The following is an 18,106-nucleotide window of genomic DNA, read 5'->3' on the forward strand; positions in this document are numbered from 1 at the left end:
GTCTGAAGGATTGCCGGACTTGAACAGAGGGTGAACTATGGAATGTTTCCATGAATCGGGGATATCGGATTGAATTAAGCAGGTATTGATAATATGCAGGATGACACCACCAATTGCTCGGAATCCGGCTTTCAGCATGCGAACGCAGACACTGTCGGTACCGCAAGCACCCGAGCTACGCATGCTGAAAATCGTCCGCTCAAGCTCGGCAAGTGTGATTTCCCGAAGTTGAAAACTGCATGCGCCAACACGGTTAACCCGCGCCCCACTGGAGTCTGCGTATAACACGCCCTACTGGGGGGGAAGGGGGGGGGGCTATTCATAGCCCCCCTCCTAACTCCGAAACTACTGGGCCGATCGTCAAAATTCAAGCGGCGTCTGATAGCCCCGGAAAAACTGTCGAGCGAAACCTAATTTCATTGACCTCGAGGTCACCGATGACGTCACAGGTCAGGTCAAAGTAAGAATTATTAGCATTTTGGCTTGTTCACGTTTTGGGCTCTGGCCGCCGTCTTACAAGTCAGATCAGGCTCATTTTTGGATCACACACTCGGGAACAGATGATCTAGTTACCCTGAGGGTACCAAACTTGTACTTTGATTTTCAGGTCAAGGTCAGGTCATCACAGGTCACGAAAATATTATATCATGCGTCGGTCACGTGACACATGTTTTATGGTCCATTTAGGTCAGAGTTTTCGAATTTGATGTCGTCTGTGTCATTCGAGGTCATTTTGAGTCGAATTTAGCTTATGTTAGGTCACTTTCAGGTCAAAGAAAATCATATTTTGAAGTTAAAATTTTTCAACAAAAAAGGTGTCTATTGGATAAAGTTTGAGCTCAGGAACACGATGGTGCTGTATATTGGCGTGCGATGTCAAATACGTGCTGAAAAATTGATTTGAAAAATTAATAATTGTGAATTTTTTGCAATAATGCATAAAACATGGCCATTTTTGAAGATATTTAGCTAAAACTCGCTAGAGTTAGTCATAATAATGCGTTTTATCACATATATTCCGTTTTTTCGAAAAGTCAAAAACTTTTTGAAAAAAGTAAAAATATAAATTTTGGATATTATTATATTAAATTTTCAAAATTTTCAAAATTTCGAAAATCCGAGACAGAAGTTTGATAGCGCAGTCTATTTTGAGTCCTCTCATGCAAAGAAATTGGATCTAGCTTAAAAACTAAGCTCTTGGGAGCGATTGCCGTGGTTCAATGTTTTGCGTCGAAATCGGCCGACATGACGTCACTCTGACGTCATTTCCGGCCGACATATAGTAGGTACGAAGTTCAAATTTTGACACAAGGTGTCAAATTGATGCAGCCGAAGGTACTGAAAGTTTGGCGTCGATACGTGAAGCGGTTTGGACGTTATTGCAGAAAAACGGGAGGGGGGCTATAAATAGCCCCCCAGTGGGGCGCGGGTTAAGACGTACATTCAAATCGGTAGGTGCGTTTTGGGGTCGTATCTCGGCAGCGACACGAGGACCGACGGATACAAAGAAAGAATTTAAGTCATTGGCAGATAGGTCAGGCTGAACATCAGAACCATCCTTCTTACCGGCAACCACCGACCTGATGCATTGACAAACTTTGTTGGGGCCCCGCTCCCCGATTTCCCTCTGTAGTTTCACCTGCCGGTCGCCACGCAAAGCCGCCCGGACAGACCGGTTAAGGTTTTTGTACTCGCTCGAGTTGCGGTCTAAATGGGGACATGAGATCTCGAGTGGCGGCGGAGACGGGAGGAGCAGGCGGGTTACGGATAGACACACGCTTAATTGGGGCATGGGCATCGAAAACAGGTACGAAGAAAGACAAGAAAGCATCCCACTTATCACTGACGGTTTCGGCGGATAATACATAATCCCAGTCGACATCGAGTAAGTCATGATGCAGTGCAGGGTGATCTAAACGCTTAAAATAGCGAGACGAGATAACAGTGGGCTTTTGACGCAGTTTCGGCACATTCACAACGACATCGATCAATTTGTGAGTACTGAAGTGGCAATATTTAACACGGGTGTCGCAAACGAGCTCACGGTTGTTAACAATAGACGCATCCAGGAGTGAGCCGGGGGTAAATGTTGCAGTTGTCACTAATTGATCTAATGAGTAATTTGATAGGAAGCTGCTTAGGTGTTGACACGCGCGGAAATTAGGCTCTTTCAATAAATCACAGTTGAGGTCACCGCAGATGACAAGCGGAACACTGGGGTAATCGATTATAACTCGTTGCAGTTGGGCCTCGAGGTCCGTGAAGTCGGCAAGCAGAGCAGCCTCACTGTGTCGGGGTGGCCGATACAGGGAGCAGATAATCAGCTGCCGGCCCTGCCCAAGCTTTAGCAGCGCCCACAGTGACTCCAGGCTGCTTGCAGAGCTCCCACTGCCCGGGATCTTGAGTGCGGTTGACGTGATTTTAGACTTGGTGATAATTGCCACAGTGACTATAAATAATAATAGCGACACCGCCGTAACCGCTACCAGCTGGGCGATCCACACGACAGAGCGTGTATCCTGGAATGACCAGGAGGCGGTTCGGGGTGGTCGAGCGCAGCCAGGTCTCAGCCAGAAGCATGACGTCGTAGTTGTGACGATTGAGCTCAAACGTCAGCTCCTGAACTTTGGGCTTCAGACTTTGAATATTCAGGGAGACGATGAGTAATTTGGGCGGGTCGGTCGGCAGGTTAGACTGGCGCTGAGTCTGTCGAGCGGGCCGGCCATGTGCTCCGTCCACTGGGCTGAGGGGGCGTGGCCGATTATGACGGCGGACGACCTGGGCGGGAAGACTGCACAGGATAGTCTCGGCGACTTCCCGAGCCGTGTTGTTGTTAAGCCGGTCACGCACCTCCATCAGAAATGCCAGGTGGTATGCACAGGCAGGAGCAATTTGGTCGTCCCGTCGATGGTTGATGTCAGGTGTTTGGCACTCTACACGACGAGACCCGTGAGGGTTCTCAGTGCCGGGAACAGTCAGCTGTTCTCTGCTCCCATGTCCCCTCGCGCCGAGCACGCCAGCCCGGCGGACCGCCTGGGGAGGAGACGAGGGTCGGCCGGCATTGTTGTTAGCGGGGAGCATTCATTCTGGCCAGGGTTCATAATGTCCAGGGTACGATATGCCCAGTGTCGAAATGGCCAGTGCCTTGAATGGGCCAGAGTTCATAATGTCCAGGGATTGCATGGTCCAAATGCGGCCAACTGGCTGCAGATAGGGTATATTCAAAGAGGCCAGGGTTCATAATGTCCAGGGCACGATGTGTCCAGTGTTCGAAATGGCCAGGGTTCATAATGTCCAGGACACGATGTGTCCAGTGTTCGAAATGGCCAGGGTTCATAATGTCCAGGGCACGATATGTCCAGTGTTCAAAATGGCCAGTGCCTTGAATGGGCCAGAGTGCATAATGTCCAGGGATTACATAGTCACTGATAGTGACGTCATTATGTAAAAAACACGGAACCAGCTCAATGCGAAGCAGTGCAGTGCCGAAGGCAATGCCATAGGAGAGATTACAGGCAATAGTAAATCAAATATTTTTAGGTTAAGTGGTTATGTATCTGAATTCAGGCCGAAGGCCTGAAGCCTGATGCATAACCACTTAACGTAAAAATATTTGATTTACTATTGCTTGCAATCTATTCATGCGAGAAACTATTTCCTTATCCCTGGTAGGCAAACATCATTACATTAGGTTAGGTTAGGTTAGGTTAGGTTAGGTTAGGTTAGGTTAGGTTAGGTTAGGTTAGGTTAGGTTAGGTTAGGTTAGGTTAGGTTAGGTTAGGTTAGGTTAGGTTAGGTTAGGTTAGGTTAGGTTAGGTTAGGTTAGTTTAGGTTAGGTTAGGTTAGGTTAGGTTAGGTTGGGTTGGGTTGACTATGTAATTCCTGGACACTATGAACTCTGGCCCATTCAAGGCACTGGCCATTTTGAACACTGGACACATCGTGCCCTGGACATTATGAACCCTGGCCATTTCGAACACTGGACACATCGTACCCTGGACATTATGAACCCTGGCCATTTCGAACACTGGACACATCGTGCCCTGGACATTATGAACCCTGGCCTCTTTGAATTTACCCTATCTGCAGCCAGTTGGCCACATTTGGACCATGTAATCCCTGGACAATGTGAACACGGGCCAATTCAAGGCACTGGCCATTTCGAGCACTGGACACATTGTGCCCTGGACATTATGAACCCTGGCCTAAATTACGCACCCGTTGTTAGCCGGCTACCGGCGTCTCGGGCGCCGGCCCGGCCCCATAGGAGCTGGTCCCCATGGCAACCGACTGCGGTTGGGGGGGGGGGGGAGACTTGGGCCTTAAAGGCATGCGCGGCGGAGAGAAAATAGTCATGCAGAACTTGATGATTATCTTGAAAACGACTGCAGATAGACGCTTAAAATTTGCCCCGTTTAGTGCGTTATTATAAAATGCGTAAGTCTTTATGTAACGATGAGCTCTTCTCTTCGATAATTTTTTTTTTCGATGGTTTCACGACAGCGGCTCCAGCGACGAGTACCGAAAATTTTAAACAGCAAATAAAATTCGATACAGTTCACTCACAGGTCAGGTGATTCAAGAATCAGATGCAGGATGAGAAGTAGAACACGGAGTACACAAAGTTACCAATCGCACGAGTTTTTCCCACTAAAAAATCTAGAGCAACAAAATTTGCACAAGGGCGAGATTTCCTATGGGTCCACCTAACCTGTGAATTTGGCGTTTCTAAGTGCCATAGCAGCCAATCGCCAGGGGGGGGGGGAGTCGTACCAACCCCCCTCTCCGTCCGCCTTTTGAAAAAGGCCCTCGCCTGGCGAGGGTTAATCCATGCCTCTCTAGGCACATACTATTTTCCATCGGCTCAGAACTTCCACCTGAGAGTATCAGTAACGATTCATCCGAACTTATCAGCTAAAAATGGACAATGTTTCACGCGCTTTGGTGGCGTGGTCAGTCATCGCACGCCATTCACTAGGGTTCACTAGGGGAAAATGCGCGCCGCTATTGTATTGTATTTTATTGTATTGTATTGAACAATCATGAGCGATCCACATTCTAAAAGTGCGTGGCGATTACTGCTGAGAATCCGTATCCGCGGTTACTAATCTAAACATTCACAGCATTCACACATTCACTCACGTCAAAGCACGGACAGAGACACTTTCGTAGTATTGCCAATTTCGTAGGTTGCCAATTCCTCGGGTTCGCCGCGCTGTATGGCTTTGTGGGCGATAACAAGGGTTTGGTAATCAGCCATATGACGCGGGGACAACCACCCGAGCTTTTTTCGCAGGTCAGAGACATGGGCAAATTTACGGCGACCGAAAATGACTCTAGCAGCGAAGTTCAAAATTTGTTGGAGACGATCGAACTTTTTTGGGGGCCCATTGCCACAAACTGAGAGGCAGTACTGGATGTGTGAGATAACGAGTGCTGTCACGAGCGTTCTAATGATGCCATCCGGGAGACTGTGGCGCGCATGGGAGAGACCGATCAACAGTCCCGTACACCGGCGGCTGAGTTCGGAGACGTGAGCGTCTTAGGAAAGAGTATTGTCAAAAGTGACACCCAGGTTCCCCACCTGCGCGCACGGCTGCAACGCTACGTCACGGAACGATACCCTGAAATCTGGCAATTTGCGTAAATTTTGACGACTGCCGAAGACAATGAGCTGTGTTTTACTGGCGTTGACCTTCAGGGCGTTAGCGCAGAACCATTCGTTGAGTGACGCGAGCGAAACCTCCATGCGCGAGATGAGAACTCCAAGGTCCCTGGCAGGACCGCTTACCAATACCTGGGTGTCGTCGGCATATTGAAAGACTACTGCATCACCCGCGTACAGCGATAAGTTGTTAGAGAAGATGGTGAAAAGTAACGGCCCTAACGCAGAGCCCTGGAAGACACCCATGGTATTAGGAAGAGGCCGAGACAGCACTCTACTTCCGGACCCATTGTTCAACGACACGCTCTGGGTGTGTCCATGAAGATAGGCGGCGAACCAGGAAATTTCGATACCGTGCAGCATAAGTTTTTGCATCAGAAGCTCGTGGTCTATCACGTCAAAACATTTACTAAGATCGAGAAGGCATAGCATTGAGATCTCCCCCCTATCGGTGGCGGCCAGGATGCGTTCAGTGACGGACAACAACGCGGTTTCAGTAGAGTGCCGCGGGCGGAAGCCGTGCTGTGAGGATGCCAGAAGGTGATTGTGAGAGAGGTAGACGTAGAGCTGCTGATGAACAATGCGCTCAACCACTTCATGATTACAGGAACCAGGGAATTGGGCCGGAAGTTTGCGGGGTCTGAAGGATTGCCGGAGTTGAACAGAGGGTGAACTATGGAATATGACGTCACGGATTAGGTAGCAATATGGTAGCAATTGCTGCAGACATTCATGGCGCATATGCTATATTATCGTCCTCAATACTATTTCGCTGCACTGTTTTGCTATTTTAATGGGTAATTGACGAGCTTTCAGTCTTGTATAGTGAATTTATTGAGCATATGCAAAGCGGCATACTTATAGCTTAGCTCTTGTTATAGGCTATGCAAAGGTGTTCTTGAAAACATATATTACAAAGTAACCGGTACAAATATGCACCTCAAATAGGTATACAGATATGCATACTTGACACGATAAATCAGGACACTGAGTAACACCGCGCGAGGTAAAGCCAAAAGGAATTGTATATTGTGAGTGCGTGTGGCTGTTGTGTCGGTGACCGGTGGCCGGTGTGTCGGTGACCGGTGGCTGGTGTGTCGGTGACCGGTGGCCGGTGTGTCGGTAACCCGCAGACGCCGTCGGGCTCGGCGCGCACCAGCTGGCTGATGGCTGACACGCCGCGAGGCAGCTGGGCCTCGTCCCACTTCGACCTGAAAAACTCGCTGGCGGATGCGGCGCTGCCCTCGCTGCTGGACCGTGTGCCGGCCGAGACACTGGACAGACTGAACCAAGCGCACCGACAGCAGGCCAGACAGGTCAGTCAGCTCAACCACCGGGTCAGCTACAGCACCGGGTCAGCGCACAGGTCCGTCACGGCCATAACGGCCCAGACAGGCCGGCGGCCGGCTCACTCAGTAGTCCTAGTACAATACATACAGGCCGGCCTCGGTATCCTGTCGCAACCAGCGTCGACTGACAATACAGGACATCGACAACCCTGCTCTCAGTGGACAGTAGGGGAGAGTAGGGCACATAGTGGCTGACTTTTTATAAAATTGGCTCTGGCGCCCACACTTTCACAAGTGGTGTTTGATACTTGTGTATTGTGTATTTATTAAATCGCCAACAGACGAAGGCGAAGTCGATGAATAAAAACACGGAACGAAAGCTAATAGATCAATACGAAAATGAATGCAAAAAGTTGCAAGACAATAGATAGCGACCATGTTATGAAAAACGAACATGCGGTCACAAAAAGACATGGAACGGTGAACACATCAAACAGATGACTATGCGCTGTCTATAAAACTTGTATGTATTTCATGACATGAGCCCTAAAAGTGTAAAAACTATCTCTAAAAAAGTCTGCGCCAGTTTCAGCTAAAAAAATGTTCATTTACCTTAACATCCGGCGCAAGAAACCATCGCCAACTGTTTTGACACGCCAGGAGAGCTCGGCGATTAGCCGCTGTGAGCGGTTTGATCTCGGCGGCACGTGAAGCGGGAATTTGGCAAGGAGTTCTACGCAGTCGACCTTTCCAGAAAAGATATTTCTCAGGAAGAGGAGGTCGTATTGGGTTCTAAGTGCCGATAGGGAGGTGATTTCAAAGTGTTTGAGGAGAGAGGAGTAGGACGTGAGTGGCACGGATTAATGGTGTAACTGTTCAGCCCAAGGAGAAATTTGTGCTGCACGTGATCAACCCGCTCTGTGTGGGATTTGGCCGCCCCTGCCCAGACCACGCAAGAATACTCCAGGATAGAGCTGACCATGGCAAAATAAGTGACGATCATTGTTTTCTGATTAAATTTAGATCTTCTTGTCTCGGTCTGAAACGATCTGCTCATCAGGCCCAAAGCCCTGTTGGCCTGACAAACAATCCGGGACACTTGTGCCGAGAATGACAACTTGCTATCTATGGTAACGCCAAGATCACGAACCTCATCAACAGTTTCAAGCAGAATATTGTCAATTTGGTAGTTGGTCTGGACCGGGGCGCGCCGCAGAGTCACACTGAGTGACTTCCATTTGGCGGGATTTAGGGATAAACCCCACCTGTTCGACCAGCATCGCAGTCGGTTCAAATCCCTCTGCAGCACGATACCATCCTGAGGGGTAACAATTTTTCTAAAAAAAAAATTGGCATCATCAGCGTAAAGCAAGCATCCTGACTCTATTTCAGACGGAAGGTCGTTGATAAAAGAGAGAATAAAATGGGTGCGAGCAACGACCCTTCCGGGGTGCCTGATAGAACTCCCGTCCATTCTGACGTTTTTCCATTCAGTGTGACTCTTTGGCGCCTATCGGAGAGGCATGAGACGAACCATGCTAAGGCTGAGCCACGAAGATTATAAGATTTTTTGAGCTTGTGAATCAATAACCCGTGATTAACGCTCTGAAAAGCAGCCGAGAAATCAGTGTAGATGGTGTCCGTCTGATACCCCTCCGATATGACCTCCCACGCCGAGCTCAGAAAGACAGCCAAGTTGCTCGTACACGACCGTCCAGGGACAAAACCGCGCTGTTCTTTGCACAATACTGGGGATACGTGCCGAAGAAGTTGGTCGTACACTACCTTTTTTAATTTTTAGCGAACAGGGGTAACAGGCTGACACTCCGATAATTTGCTGCAGTCTTCTGTCCCCTTTTTTGAAAATCGGCACGATGTTTGCAGATTTCCACCGTGTAGGAAACATTCCACGAGTTGATGGATGAGTCGAAAATTTTTGCTAGCGAAACAACTAACTTTTCTCGGCATTCTAAAATGATTCTAGCACTGATATTATCAGGTCCACATGCTTTATTCTGGGTCAAAGATGTAAGAGCCGCGCGGACCGATAATTCAGTGACATGAAAGTGAGACAAAGTGCCGATAGGGTATGGCTTAGCCAATGGAGTCGTCCCAGAATTCCTGTTAGTAAATTTGCTTGCGAAAGCCTTGCTAAAAATCTCCACCTGCTCAGCAGGATCGGAAGTAAGTGAACCGTCGTCTCGATAAATGAATCTCGACATTTGTGATGACTTACCGACACATTTGACACAAGTCCAGTACCTTTTGGGATTTGTTTTCAAGTCGTCTGCAAGTTTCACCAGATATTGATAATATTTCGAAATAACTAAGGTTTTGAATGACTTTCTTGTACTAGCAAACTCGGCCGCACTTTCATCACTCGGACAGCGGCGCATTCGCCTGAACGCGGCCTCCTTCGCTCGCAGAGAGCAGCCCGCACTGCACCGTCAAACCACGGGGGACATCTGCGCCGGACAGTAACCGTCCGGATGTAGTCCGCAATGGCAGATTCCAGAAACGCGTAGAACATGTCAACTGCCTCGTCTACCTCCACACCGTCTAACAGACCCCAATTAACCAAAGACAGAGTACGACGCAAGCCAGGGAAATCTGCGTTCTTATTGCCTGGTATATTACCTATAGCAAGGGCTTCAAATGCCCCATTGGTGATTCGGTCGCATCTCCAGTAGTTTCGACGCTAGAGTCGGTTATGTGACCATGCGTCATCTGACAGAACCGGCCCCATATACGAGGCAGTTCCTGTCATCTGCAGGGACAGATTCTGTCGGTAAAAGTACACATCCCATCACCGAACGCCACCCAGTGTCCCTGGAATTCACTCAAAGTGTTTTCCACTCATCTTCGTATAATTATTTGTTCCTGGTAACGAACTCAGCCACCCTGCTCAGTGGCACAGAACATCAGCCACCCTGCTCAGTGTACAGTACAGAACATCAGCCACCCTGCTCAGTGTAGAGTACAGAACATCAGCCACCCTGCTCAGTGGCACAGAACATCAGCCACCCTGCTCAGCGGACAGTACAGAACATCAGCCACCCTGCTCAGTGTACAGTACAGAACATCAGCCACCCTGCTCAGTGTACAGTACATAACGCCAGCCACCCTGCTCAGTGGACATTACAGAACATCAGCCACCCTGCTCAGCGGACAGTACAGAACATCAGCCACCCTGCTCATCGGACAGTACAGAACATCAGCCACGCTGCTCAGTGGACAGTACAGAACATCAGCCACCCTGCTCAGTGGCACAGAACATCAGCCACCCTGCTCAGCGGACAGTACAGAACATCAGCCACCCTGCTCAGCGGACAGTAAAGAACATCAGCCACGCTGCTCAGCGGACAGTACAGAACATCAGCCACGCTGCTCAGTGTACAGTACAGAACGCCAATCACCCTGCACAGTGGACAGTACAGAACATCAGCCACCCTGCTCAGTGGACAGTACAGAACATCAGCCACCCTGCTCAGTGGCACAGAACATCAGCCACCTGCTCAGTGGACAGTACAGAACATCAGCCACGCTGCTCAGTGGACAGTACAGAACATCAGCCACCCTGCTCAGTGGCACAGAACATCAGCCACCCTGCTCAGTGTACAGTACAGAACATCAGCCACGCTGCTCAGTGTACAGGGTGTCTCAAAAGTTCGTTCACACATTTCCCATGCCAAAAAAGCATATAAGAACCGGCCAAAAGTATAAGGTTTTGGTGTCTGTGTGTACACTAGACAAATATGCATGCTTTGACAACTGATTAAGAAGGTTGGAAACCAACCCCTTTGCTGTATCTCCAAAAATATTTGCCCATACCGATTTTTGTTGCTCCGTCAGCTGCCGGAGGCTGATAAAAGGTTACCAGCTTTCAAGCTCTTGCAGGGGAATCCCCTGCAGTTTCTGCGTCGGATTTAGTTTTGACTAGCTCCCCGGCAACATCTGATTTTCCCTGAAAGCCGACAGCTTGCATCGACACCATTCTTGAGTATTTTGTAGGCATTCTCTGGCGCTAACTTCTTCATGAATGACTGGCGCCGACATCCCAAGCGCCATTTTCCTTTTCAAAACGACCCCAGTCCTGAACAAACGGGAAGTGCCAGGAGTAAATTTTTCGCATCATATGGTAGCAGAATGTGTCGGACATCTGTTTCTCAGACACATTGTGCAAATTTTGCAAATTCCAAGCGCTCGTCATTCCCCATGCCAAGACCTTCGCTCGGTTGCGGACTGTTTTCCTCGGGAGATGTTCTGCTTTGTAAACGGCCCAAACCTGTCCATCGTGTGGTTTTATCGGGATTTTGTGTTTAAAAGAAAATTATTCGCTGCAGATCTGCCTCTTGAAACTTCGTTAGATAAAATTTTACAATAACTGACACTTTTGGAGGGTCAGGTGTCCCTGGCATTGACGATTTTTGTGTTATTGTCCCCAAAAATTAGCGTTATAGATATTATAAACAATTTTAAATTATAATTTGTCTTTATTTTACGATGACCTGCACTTTTTGAAAATGGGTAACCTCTGTCTGTGACCTTCTTGCCAGTTTTCAATAGTTATGACCGCATTTTCAGCTGCTTTCCGGAACACGAGTCTGCTGTCGTGCGAGAGTCGTTCAAAACGCCGTTAGTCTCGCATGGTTTCGTCCTTCAAAAATTTTAGCCACCGTTTTTATGAGATGATCATCATGTTGCACTCATCCTCGCCGACACTTAGCCATGTGTCATTTCCGACTTAACCATTCCCATTACTCCTGAAACAGAGAGTTTCACAACATACCCGACTTTGCAACCTACATTTTCGTGCCTGACCCATGGTCAGAGGTGAACCCTTTTTGTGAGCTCATGAAGGGTCGAATGCACTTGAAAACAATGAGACTGCTTGAGGAAGGTTGTCACCAATGCCCATGCAAAATTTCGACTGTTAATTTCTTGTTGATTCAGAATTATTGACAAAAAAGCATGGCTGGTACCTGTGAACGAACTTTTGAGACACCCTGTACAGTACAGAACGCCAGTCACCCTGCTCAGCGGACAGTACAGAACATCAGCCACCCTGCTCAGTGTACAGTACAGAACGCCAGTCACCCCGCTCAGCGGACAGAACAGAACATCAGCCACCCTGCTCAGTGGCACAGAACATCAGCCACCCTGCTCAGTGGCACAGAACATCAGCCACCCTGCTCAGTGGCACAGAACATCAGCCACCCTGCTCAGTGGCACAGAACATCAGCCACGCTGCTCAGTGGACAGTACAGAACATCAGCCACCCTGCTCAGCCGACAGTACAGAACATCAGCCACCCTGCTCAGTGTACAGTACAGAACATCAGCCACCCTGCTCAGTGTACAGTACAGAACATCAGCCACCCTGCTCAGTGGCACAGAACATCAGCCACCCTGCTCAGCGGCACAAAACATCAGCCACGCTGCTCAGTGTACAGTACAGAACGCCAGTCACCCTGCTCAGCGGACAGTACAGAACATCAGCCACGCTGCTCAGTGGACAGTACAGAACATCAGCCACCCTGCTCAGTGTACAGTACAGAACGCCAGTCACCCTGCTCAGTGGCACAGAACATCAGCCACCCTGCTCAGTGGACAGTACAGAACATCAGCCACCCTGCTCAGTGTACAGTACAGAACGCCAGTCACCCTGCTCAGTGTACAGTACAGAACGCCAGTCACCCTGCTCAGCGGACAGTACAGAACATCAGCCACCCTGCTCAGTGGCACAGAACATCAGCCACCCTGCTCAGTGGACAGTACAGAACATCAGCCACCCTGCTCAGTGGCACAGAACATCAGCCACCCTGCTCAGTGGACAGTACAGAACATCAGCCACCCTGCTCAGTGGCACAGAACATCAGTCACCCTGCTCAGCGGACAGTACAGAACATCAGCCACCCTGCTCAGTGGCACAGAACATCAGCCACCCTGCTCAGTGGACAGTACAGAACATCAGCCACCCTGCTCAGTGGCACAGAACATCAGCCACCCTGCTCAGCGGCACAGAACATCAGCCACGCTGCTCAGTGTACAGTACAGAACGCCAGTCACCCTGCTCAGCGGACAGTATAGAACATCAGCCACCCTGCTCAGTGGCACAGAACATCAGCCACCCTGCTCAGCGGACAGTACAGAACATCAGCCACGCTGCTCAGTGGACAGTACAGAACATCAGCCACCCTGCTCAGTGGCACAGAACATCAGCCACCCTGCTCAGCGGACAGTACAGAACATCAGCCACGCTGCTCAGGACAGTACAGAACATCAGCCACCCTGCTCAGTGTACAGTACAGAACGCCAGTCACCCTGCTCAGTGTACAGTACAGAACGCCAGTCACCCTGCTCAGCGGACAGTACAGAACATTAGAACATTAGAACATAACATTAGATTAGAACATCAGCCACCCTGCTCAGTGGCACAGAACATCAGCCACCCTGCTCAGTGTACAGTACAGAACATCAGCCACCCTGCTCAGTGTAGAGTACAGAACATCAGCCACCCTGCTCAGTGGCACAGAACATTATGGCATTATGAACTAGATTAGATTAGATTAGAACATCAGCCACCCTGCTCAGTGGCACAGAACATCAGCCACCCTGCTCAGTGTACAGTACAGAACATCAGCCACCCTGCTCAGTGTAGAGTACAGAACATCAGCCACCCTGCTCAGTGGCACAGAACATTATGGCACAGACATTAGAACATTACAGAACATAGAACATTAGTGTCAGGAAGTAGGGGTGATTTGACTGAGTTAGTGTCGCGGATGGAGAGCTGCCTTGCGTCGCTCGACTTATGGTTCAGGGGTAACTCCCTGAAGGTGAATGCTTCCAAGACGCAGCTGATGGTGTTCGGCAGCCGGCGGAACCTCCGTAGCGTTCCCACGCTCGAGGTGCGGTTCCGCGGCGAGAGTCTCCGTCCGGAGCCTACGGCGCGCAACTTGGGTGTCGTTTTCGACCCGATATTGTCTTGGGACGCTCATGTCGCACATGTCGTGAACAAGTGTTTTGGAATGTTGATCGGTCTTAGCCATATTCGACATCACTTGCCTCAAAATGTAGTTCCTACTATCGTACACGGTCTCGTCCTGTCACATGTCAGATACTGTTTAACTGTTTATGGCAACGGCTCAGACAAAAACCACAAACAGCTCCAAAAAGTCATTAACTTCTGTGCCAGGGTTATAGCTGGCAGGCGCAAGTTTGACCACATCTCTGACATCTTAAGTGGTCCTGACTGGCTTACCGCTAAGCAACTGTCGGAGTTTCATACTTTAACCCTCGCTCATCGCATCTTACGATCGGGAGAGCCGTCTACACTTGTTTCACTTTTTAGAAGAGTGTCTAGTTTACGTGACCGACCCACGCGACAAGACAGCCATTTTTATCTACCTCGTGTCAGGTCAGAGGCAGGACGGCGTCAGTTTGCGTACCGAGCCCCACAGCTATACAACAGTGTGCCGGAACGGCTGACTACGCTCAGCACGGACGTTTTCAAGCGGAACTTGAGGCGTACTCTGAAGTGAGAAGTGACTACCGTGTGGTGTGTGATGCTTTTACCATTGTATGAGCAGGTGTGTTTCCAATTTTGTAAACTTGTTCGTATCTCTTACTGCCCTGTATGACACTGGACCAAGAATAGCCACAGCTGCAGTGGATGGTTCAAAGATGTGCAATAAATAAATAAATAAATAAATAAATAAACATCAGCCACCCTGCTCAGTGGCACAGAACATCAGCCACGCTGCTCAGTGGACAGTACAGAACATCAGCCACCCTGCTCAGTGGCACAGAACATCAGCCACGCTGCTCAGTGGACAGTACAGAACATCAGCCACCCTGCTCAGTGGCACAGAACATCAGCCACCCTGCTCAGCGGACAGTACATAACATCAGCCACCCTGCTCAGTGGACAGTACAGAACATCAGCCACCATGCTCAGTGTACAGAACATCAGCCACCCTGCTCAGTGTACAGTACAGAACATCAGCCACCCTGCTCAGCGGACAGTACAGAACATCAGCCACCCTGCTCAGTGTACAGTACAGAACGCCAGTCACCCTGCTCAGTGTACAGTACAGAACGCCAGTCACCCTGCTCAGCGGACAGTACAGAACATCAGCCACCCTGCTCAGTGTGCAGTACAGAACGCCAGCCACCCTGCTCAGCGGACAGTACAGAACATCAGCCACCATGCTCAGTGTACAGTACAGAACGCCAGTCACCCTGCTCAGTGTACAGTACAGAACGCCAGTCACCCTGCTCAGCAGACAGTACAGAACATCAGCCACCCTGCTCAGTGGCACAGAACATCAGCCACGCTGCTCAGTGGACAGAACAGAACATCAGCCACCCTGCTCAGAGGCACAGAACATCAGCCACGCTGCTCAGTGGACAGTACAGAACATCAGCCACCCTGCTCAGAGGCACAGAACATCAGCCACCCTGCTCAGCGGCACAGAACATCAGCCACCCTGCTCAGCGGACAGTACAGAACATCAGCCACCCTGCTCAGCGGCACAGAACATCAGCCACCCTGCTCAGTGTACAGTACAGAACATCAGCCACCCTGCTCAGTGTACAGTACAGAACGCCAGTCACCCTGCTCAGTGTACAGTACAGAACGCCAATCACCCTGCTCAGCGGACAGTACAGAACATCAGCCACCCTGCTCAGTGGCACAGAACATCAGCCACCCTGCTCAGCGGACAGTACAGAACATCAGCCACCCTGCTCAGTGGACAGTACAGAACGCCAGTCACCCTGCTCAGTGTACAGTACAGAACGCCAGTCACCCTGCTCAGTGGCACAGAACATCGGCCACCCTGCTCAGCGAACAGTACAGAACGCCAGTCACCCTGCTCAGTGGCACAGAACATCAGCCACCCTGCTCAGCGGACAGTACAGAACATCAGCCACCCTGCTCAGTGTACAGTACAGAACGCCAGTCACCCTGCTCAGTGTACAGTACAGAACGCCAATCACCCTACTCAGCGGACAGTACAGAACATCAGCCACCATGCTCAGTGTACAGAACATCAGCCACCCTGCTCAGTGTACAGTACAGAACGCCAGTCACCCTGCTCAGTGGCACAGAACATCAGCCACCTTGCTCAATGGACAGTACAGAACATCAGCCACCCTGCTCAGTGTACAGTACAGAACGCCAGTCACCCTGCTCAGTGTACAGTACAGAACGCCAATCACCCTGCTCAGCGGACAGTACAGAACATCAGCCACCCTGCTCAGTGGCACAGAACATCAGCCACCCTGCTCAGCGGACAGTACAGAACATCAGCCACCCTGCTCAGTGTACAGTACAGAACGCCAGTCACCCTGCTCAGCGGACAGTACAGAACATCAGCCACCCTGCTCAGTGGCACAGAACATCAGCCACCCTGCTCAGCGGCACAGAACATCAGCCACCCTGCTCAGTGGACAGTACAGAACATCAGCCACCCTGCTCAGTGGACAGTACAGAACATCAGCCACCCTGCTCAGTGGACAGTACAGAACATCAGCCACCCTGCTCAGTGGACAGTACAGAACATCAGCCACCCTGCTCAGTGGCACAGAACATCAGCCACGCTGCTCAGTGGACAGTACAGAACATCAGCCACCCTGCTCAGTGGACAGTACATAACATCAGCCACCCTGCTCAGCGGACAGTACAGAACATCAGCCACCCTGCTCAGGGGACAGTACAGAACATCAGCCACGCTGCTCAGTGGACAGTACAGAACATCAGCCACCCTGCTCAGCGGCACAGAACATCAGCCACCCTGCTCAGCGGACAGTACAGAACATCAGCCACCCTGCTCAGTGGACAGTACATAACATCAGCCACCCTGCTCAGCGGACAGTACAGAACATCAGCCACCCTGCTCAGCGGACAGTACAGAACATCAGCCACCCTGCTCAGTGGACAGTACAGAACATCAGCCACCCTGCTCAGAGGCACAGAACATCAGCCACGCTGCTCAGTGGACAGTACAGAACATCAGCCACCCTGCTCAGAGGCACAGAACATCAGCCACCCTGCTCAGTGGACAGTACAGAACATCAGCCACCCTGCTCAGTGGACAGTACAGAACATCAGCCACGCTGCTCAGTGGACAGTACAGAACATCAGCCACCCTGCTCAGAGTTTAGTGGGTCATCACCACTGCCCCCTGGTTCCACTGCTCGACGACTATTCTATGCACCAGACACAATTTCACTCAACTAAGCCTTCTCTTAGACCCCTCATACCTAAGCTCTGATTTGTGATCACTCGAAACTGACTATTGGCGCCATACCGTCTCGGAGCTGTGTGACCTAACCTGATGTGACCGATGTGTGGCCAGAGCTCGTTGTTCGCGCTGTGCTCGCCTCAGGAGGAGGACATGATCGAGCGCCGGCCGCCGCCCCCTCTGCCCGCCGAGCACCGGGGCCAGCGCATCATGGTCAAGTGCCTACAGCTCAGGTAAGCTGCACCCGTTTCACCATTCCCCATGCGTTGGTGGGCCAGGCCCCACTTATTGTATGGGAGGCTATAGGAGGCTACTAGGGTGACCCGCGTGCTCCGCAACGCGAAAAGGGGTATTTTCGATCGGCGGGTGTTTGGTTGTTCTTGTGTCGGTTGGGTTATCTATCCATTTCGGTCGATTGCTTTTTGACGGCTAAATGTTTTGGTTTGGAAAAAAATATCCACCGCATCGAGGTGCCCGTGTCTGATAAGCATGCTTTCCACTTCAGAATCTGTCAAATGTGTTTTATAATTTAGGTGCGTAGTTTTATGACAAATGAAAGGCGTAGATAATTTTCGCTAAAAATCGTCTTGCAGAGGTTCGAAACATTTATATTTTTAAGAATACTGTTGCTTGTCATGCAAACGTGATGATTGGATCTCGGAGAGAATTGAATGCTCTTTCTAATGATAGCATTTTAAATTGTCAAGCGTATTAGGTTAAGCAGCAAATCCCGTGTAATTATTTAGTGGCACATTAAGGACAAATACCATTTTCTCCAGCGATTATAGGTTGTGATGGGCGGGGAAGCCAGCTGTGGCAAGGAGTTTTCTTCGAACAACTGTTTTCGAGATATAGCCTCGGGCGATTCCTGGAGGTCACGTTTTAACCTTCGCCCCAGTCGGG

The 18,106-nt window shown here is 50.1% G+C and overlaps 1 protein-coding gene across 3 annotated transcripts in view; it reads left to right on the forward strand.

The window, feature by feature from the left end:
- LOC122383748 (dedicator of cytokinesis protein 7-like) overlaps positions 1–18,106 on the forward strand; it is a 649,924-nt gene that overhangs the window by 78,564 nt on the left and 553,254 nt on the right. For all 3 annotated transcript variants that reach the window (XR_006256886.1, XR_006256885.1, XM_043370493.1), the window contains exons 5-6: positions 6,799–6,981; positions 17,318–17,436. Coding sequence is in view for 1 of the 3 variants with exons in the window: in XM_043370493.1 (XP_043226428.1) it covers positions 6,799–6,981; positions 17,318–17,436 (302 nt within the window). In the remaining 2 variants the exon portion in view is untranslated. The remainder of the gene's footprint in view (positions 1–6,798; positions 6,982–17,317; positions 17,437–18,106) is intronic.

The sequence above is a fragment of the Amphibalanus amphitrite genome, unplaced genomic scaffold (assembly GCF_019059575.1).
Source record: "Amphibalanus amphitrite isolate SeventyFive unplaced genomic scaffold, NRLGWU_Aamphi_draft 000013F_arrow, whole genome shotgun sequence".
In the NCBI taxonomy this organism is placed as follows: domain Eukaryota; kingdom Metazoa; phylum Arthropoda; class Thecostraca; order Balanomorpha; family Balanidae; genus Amphibalanus; species Amphibalanus amphitrite.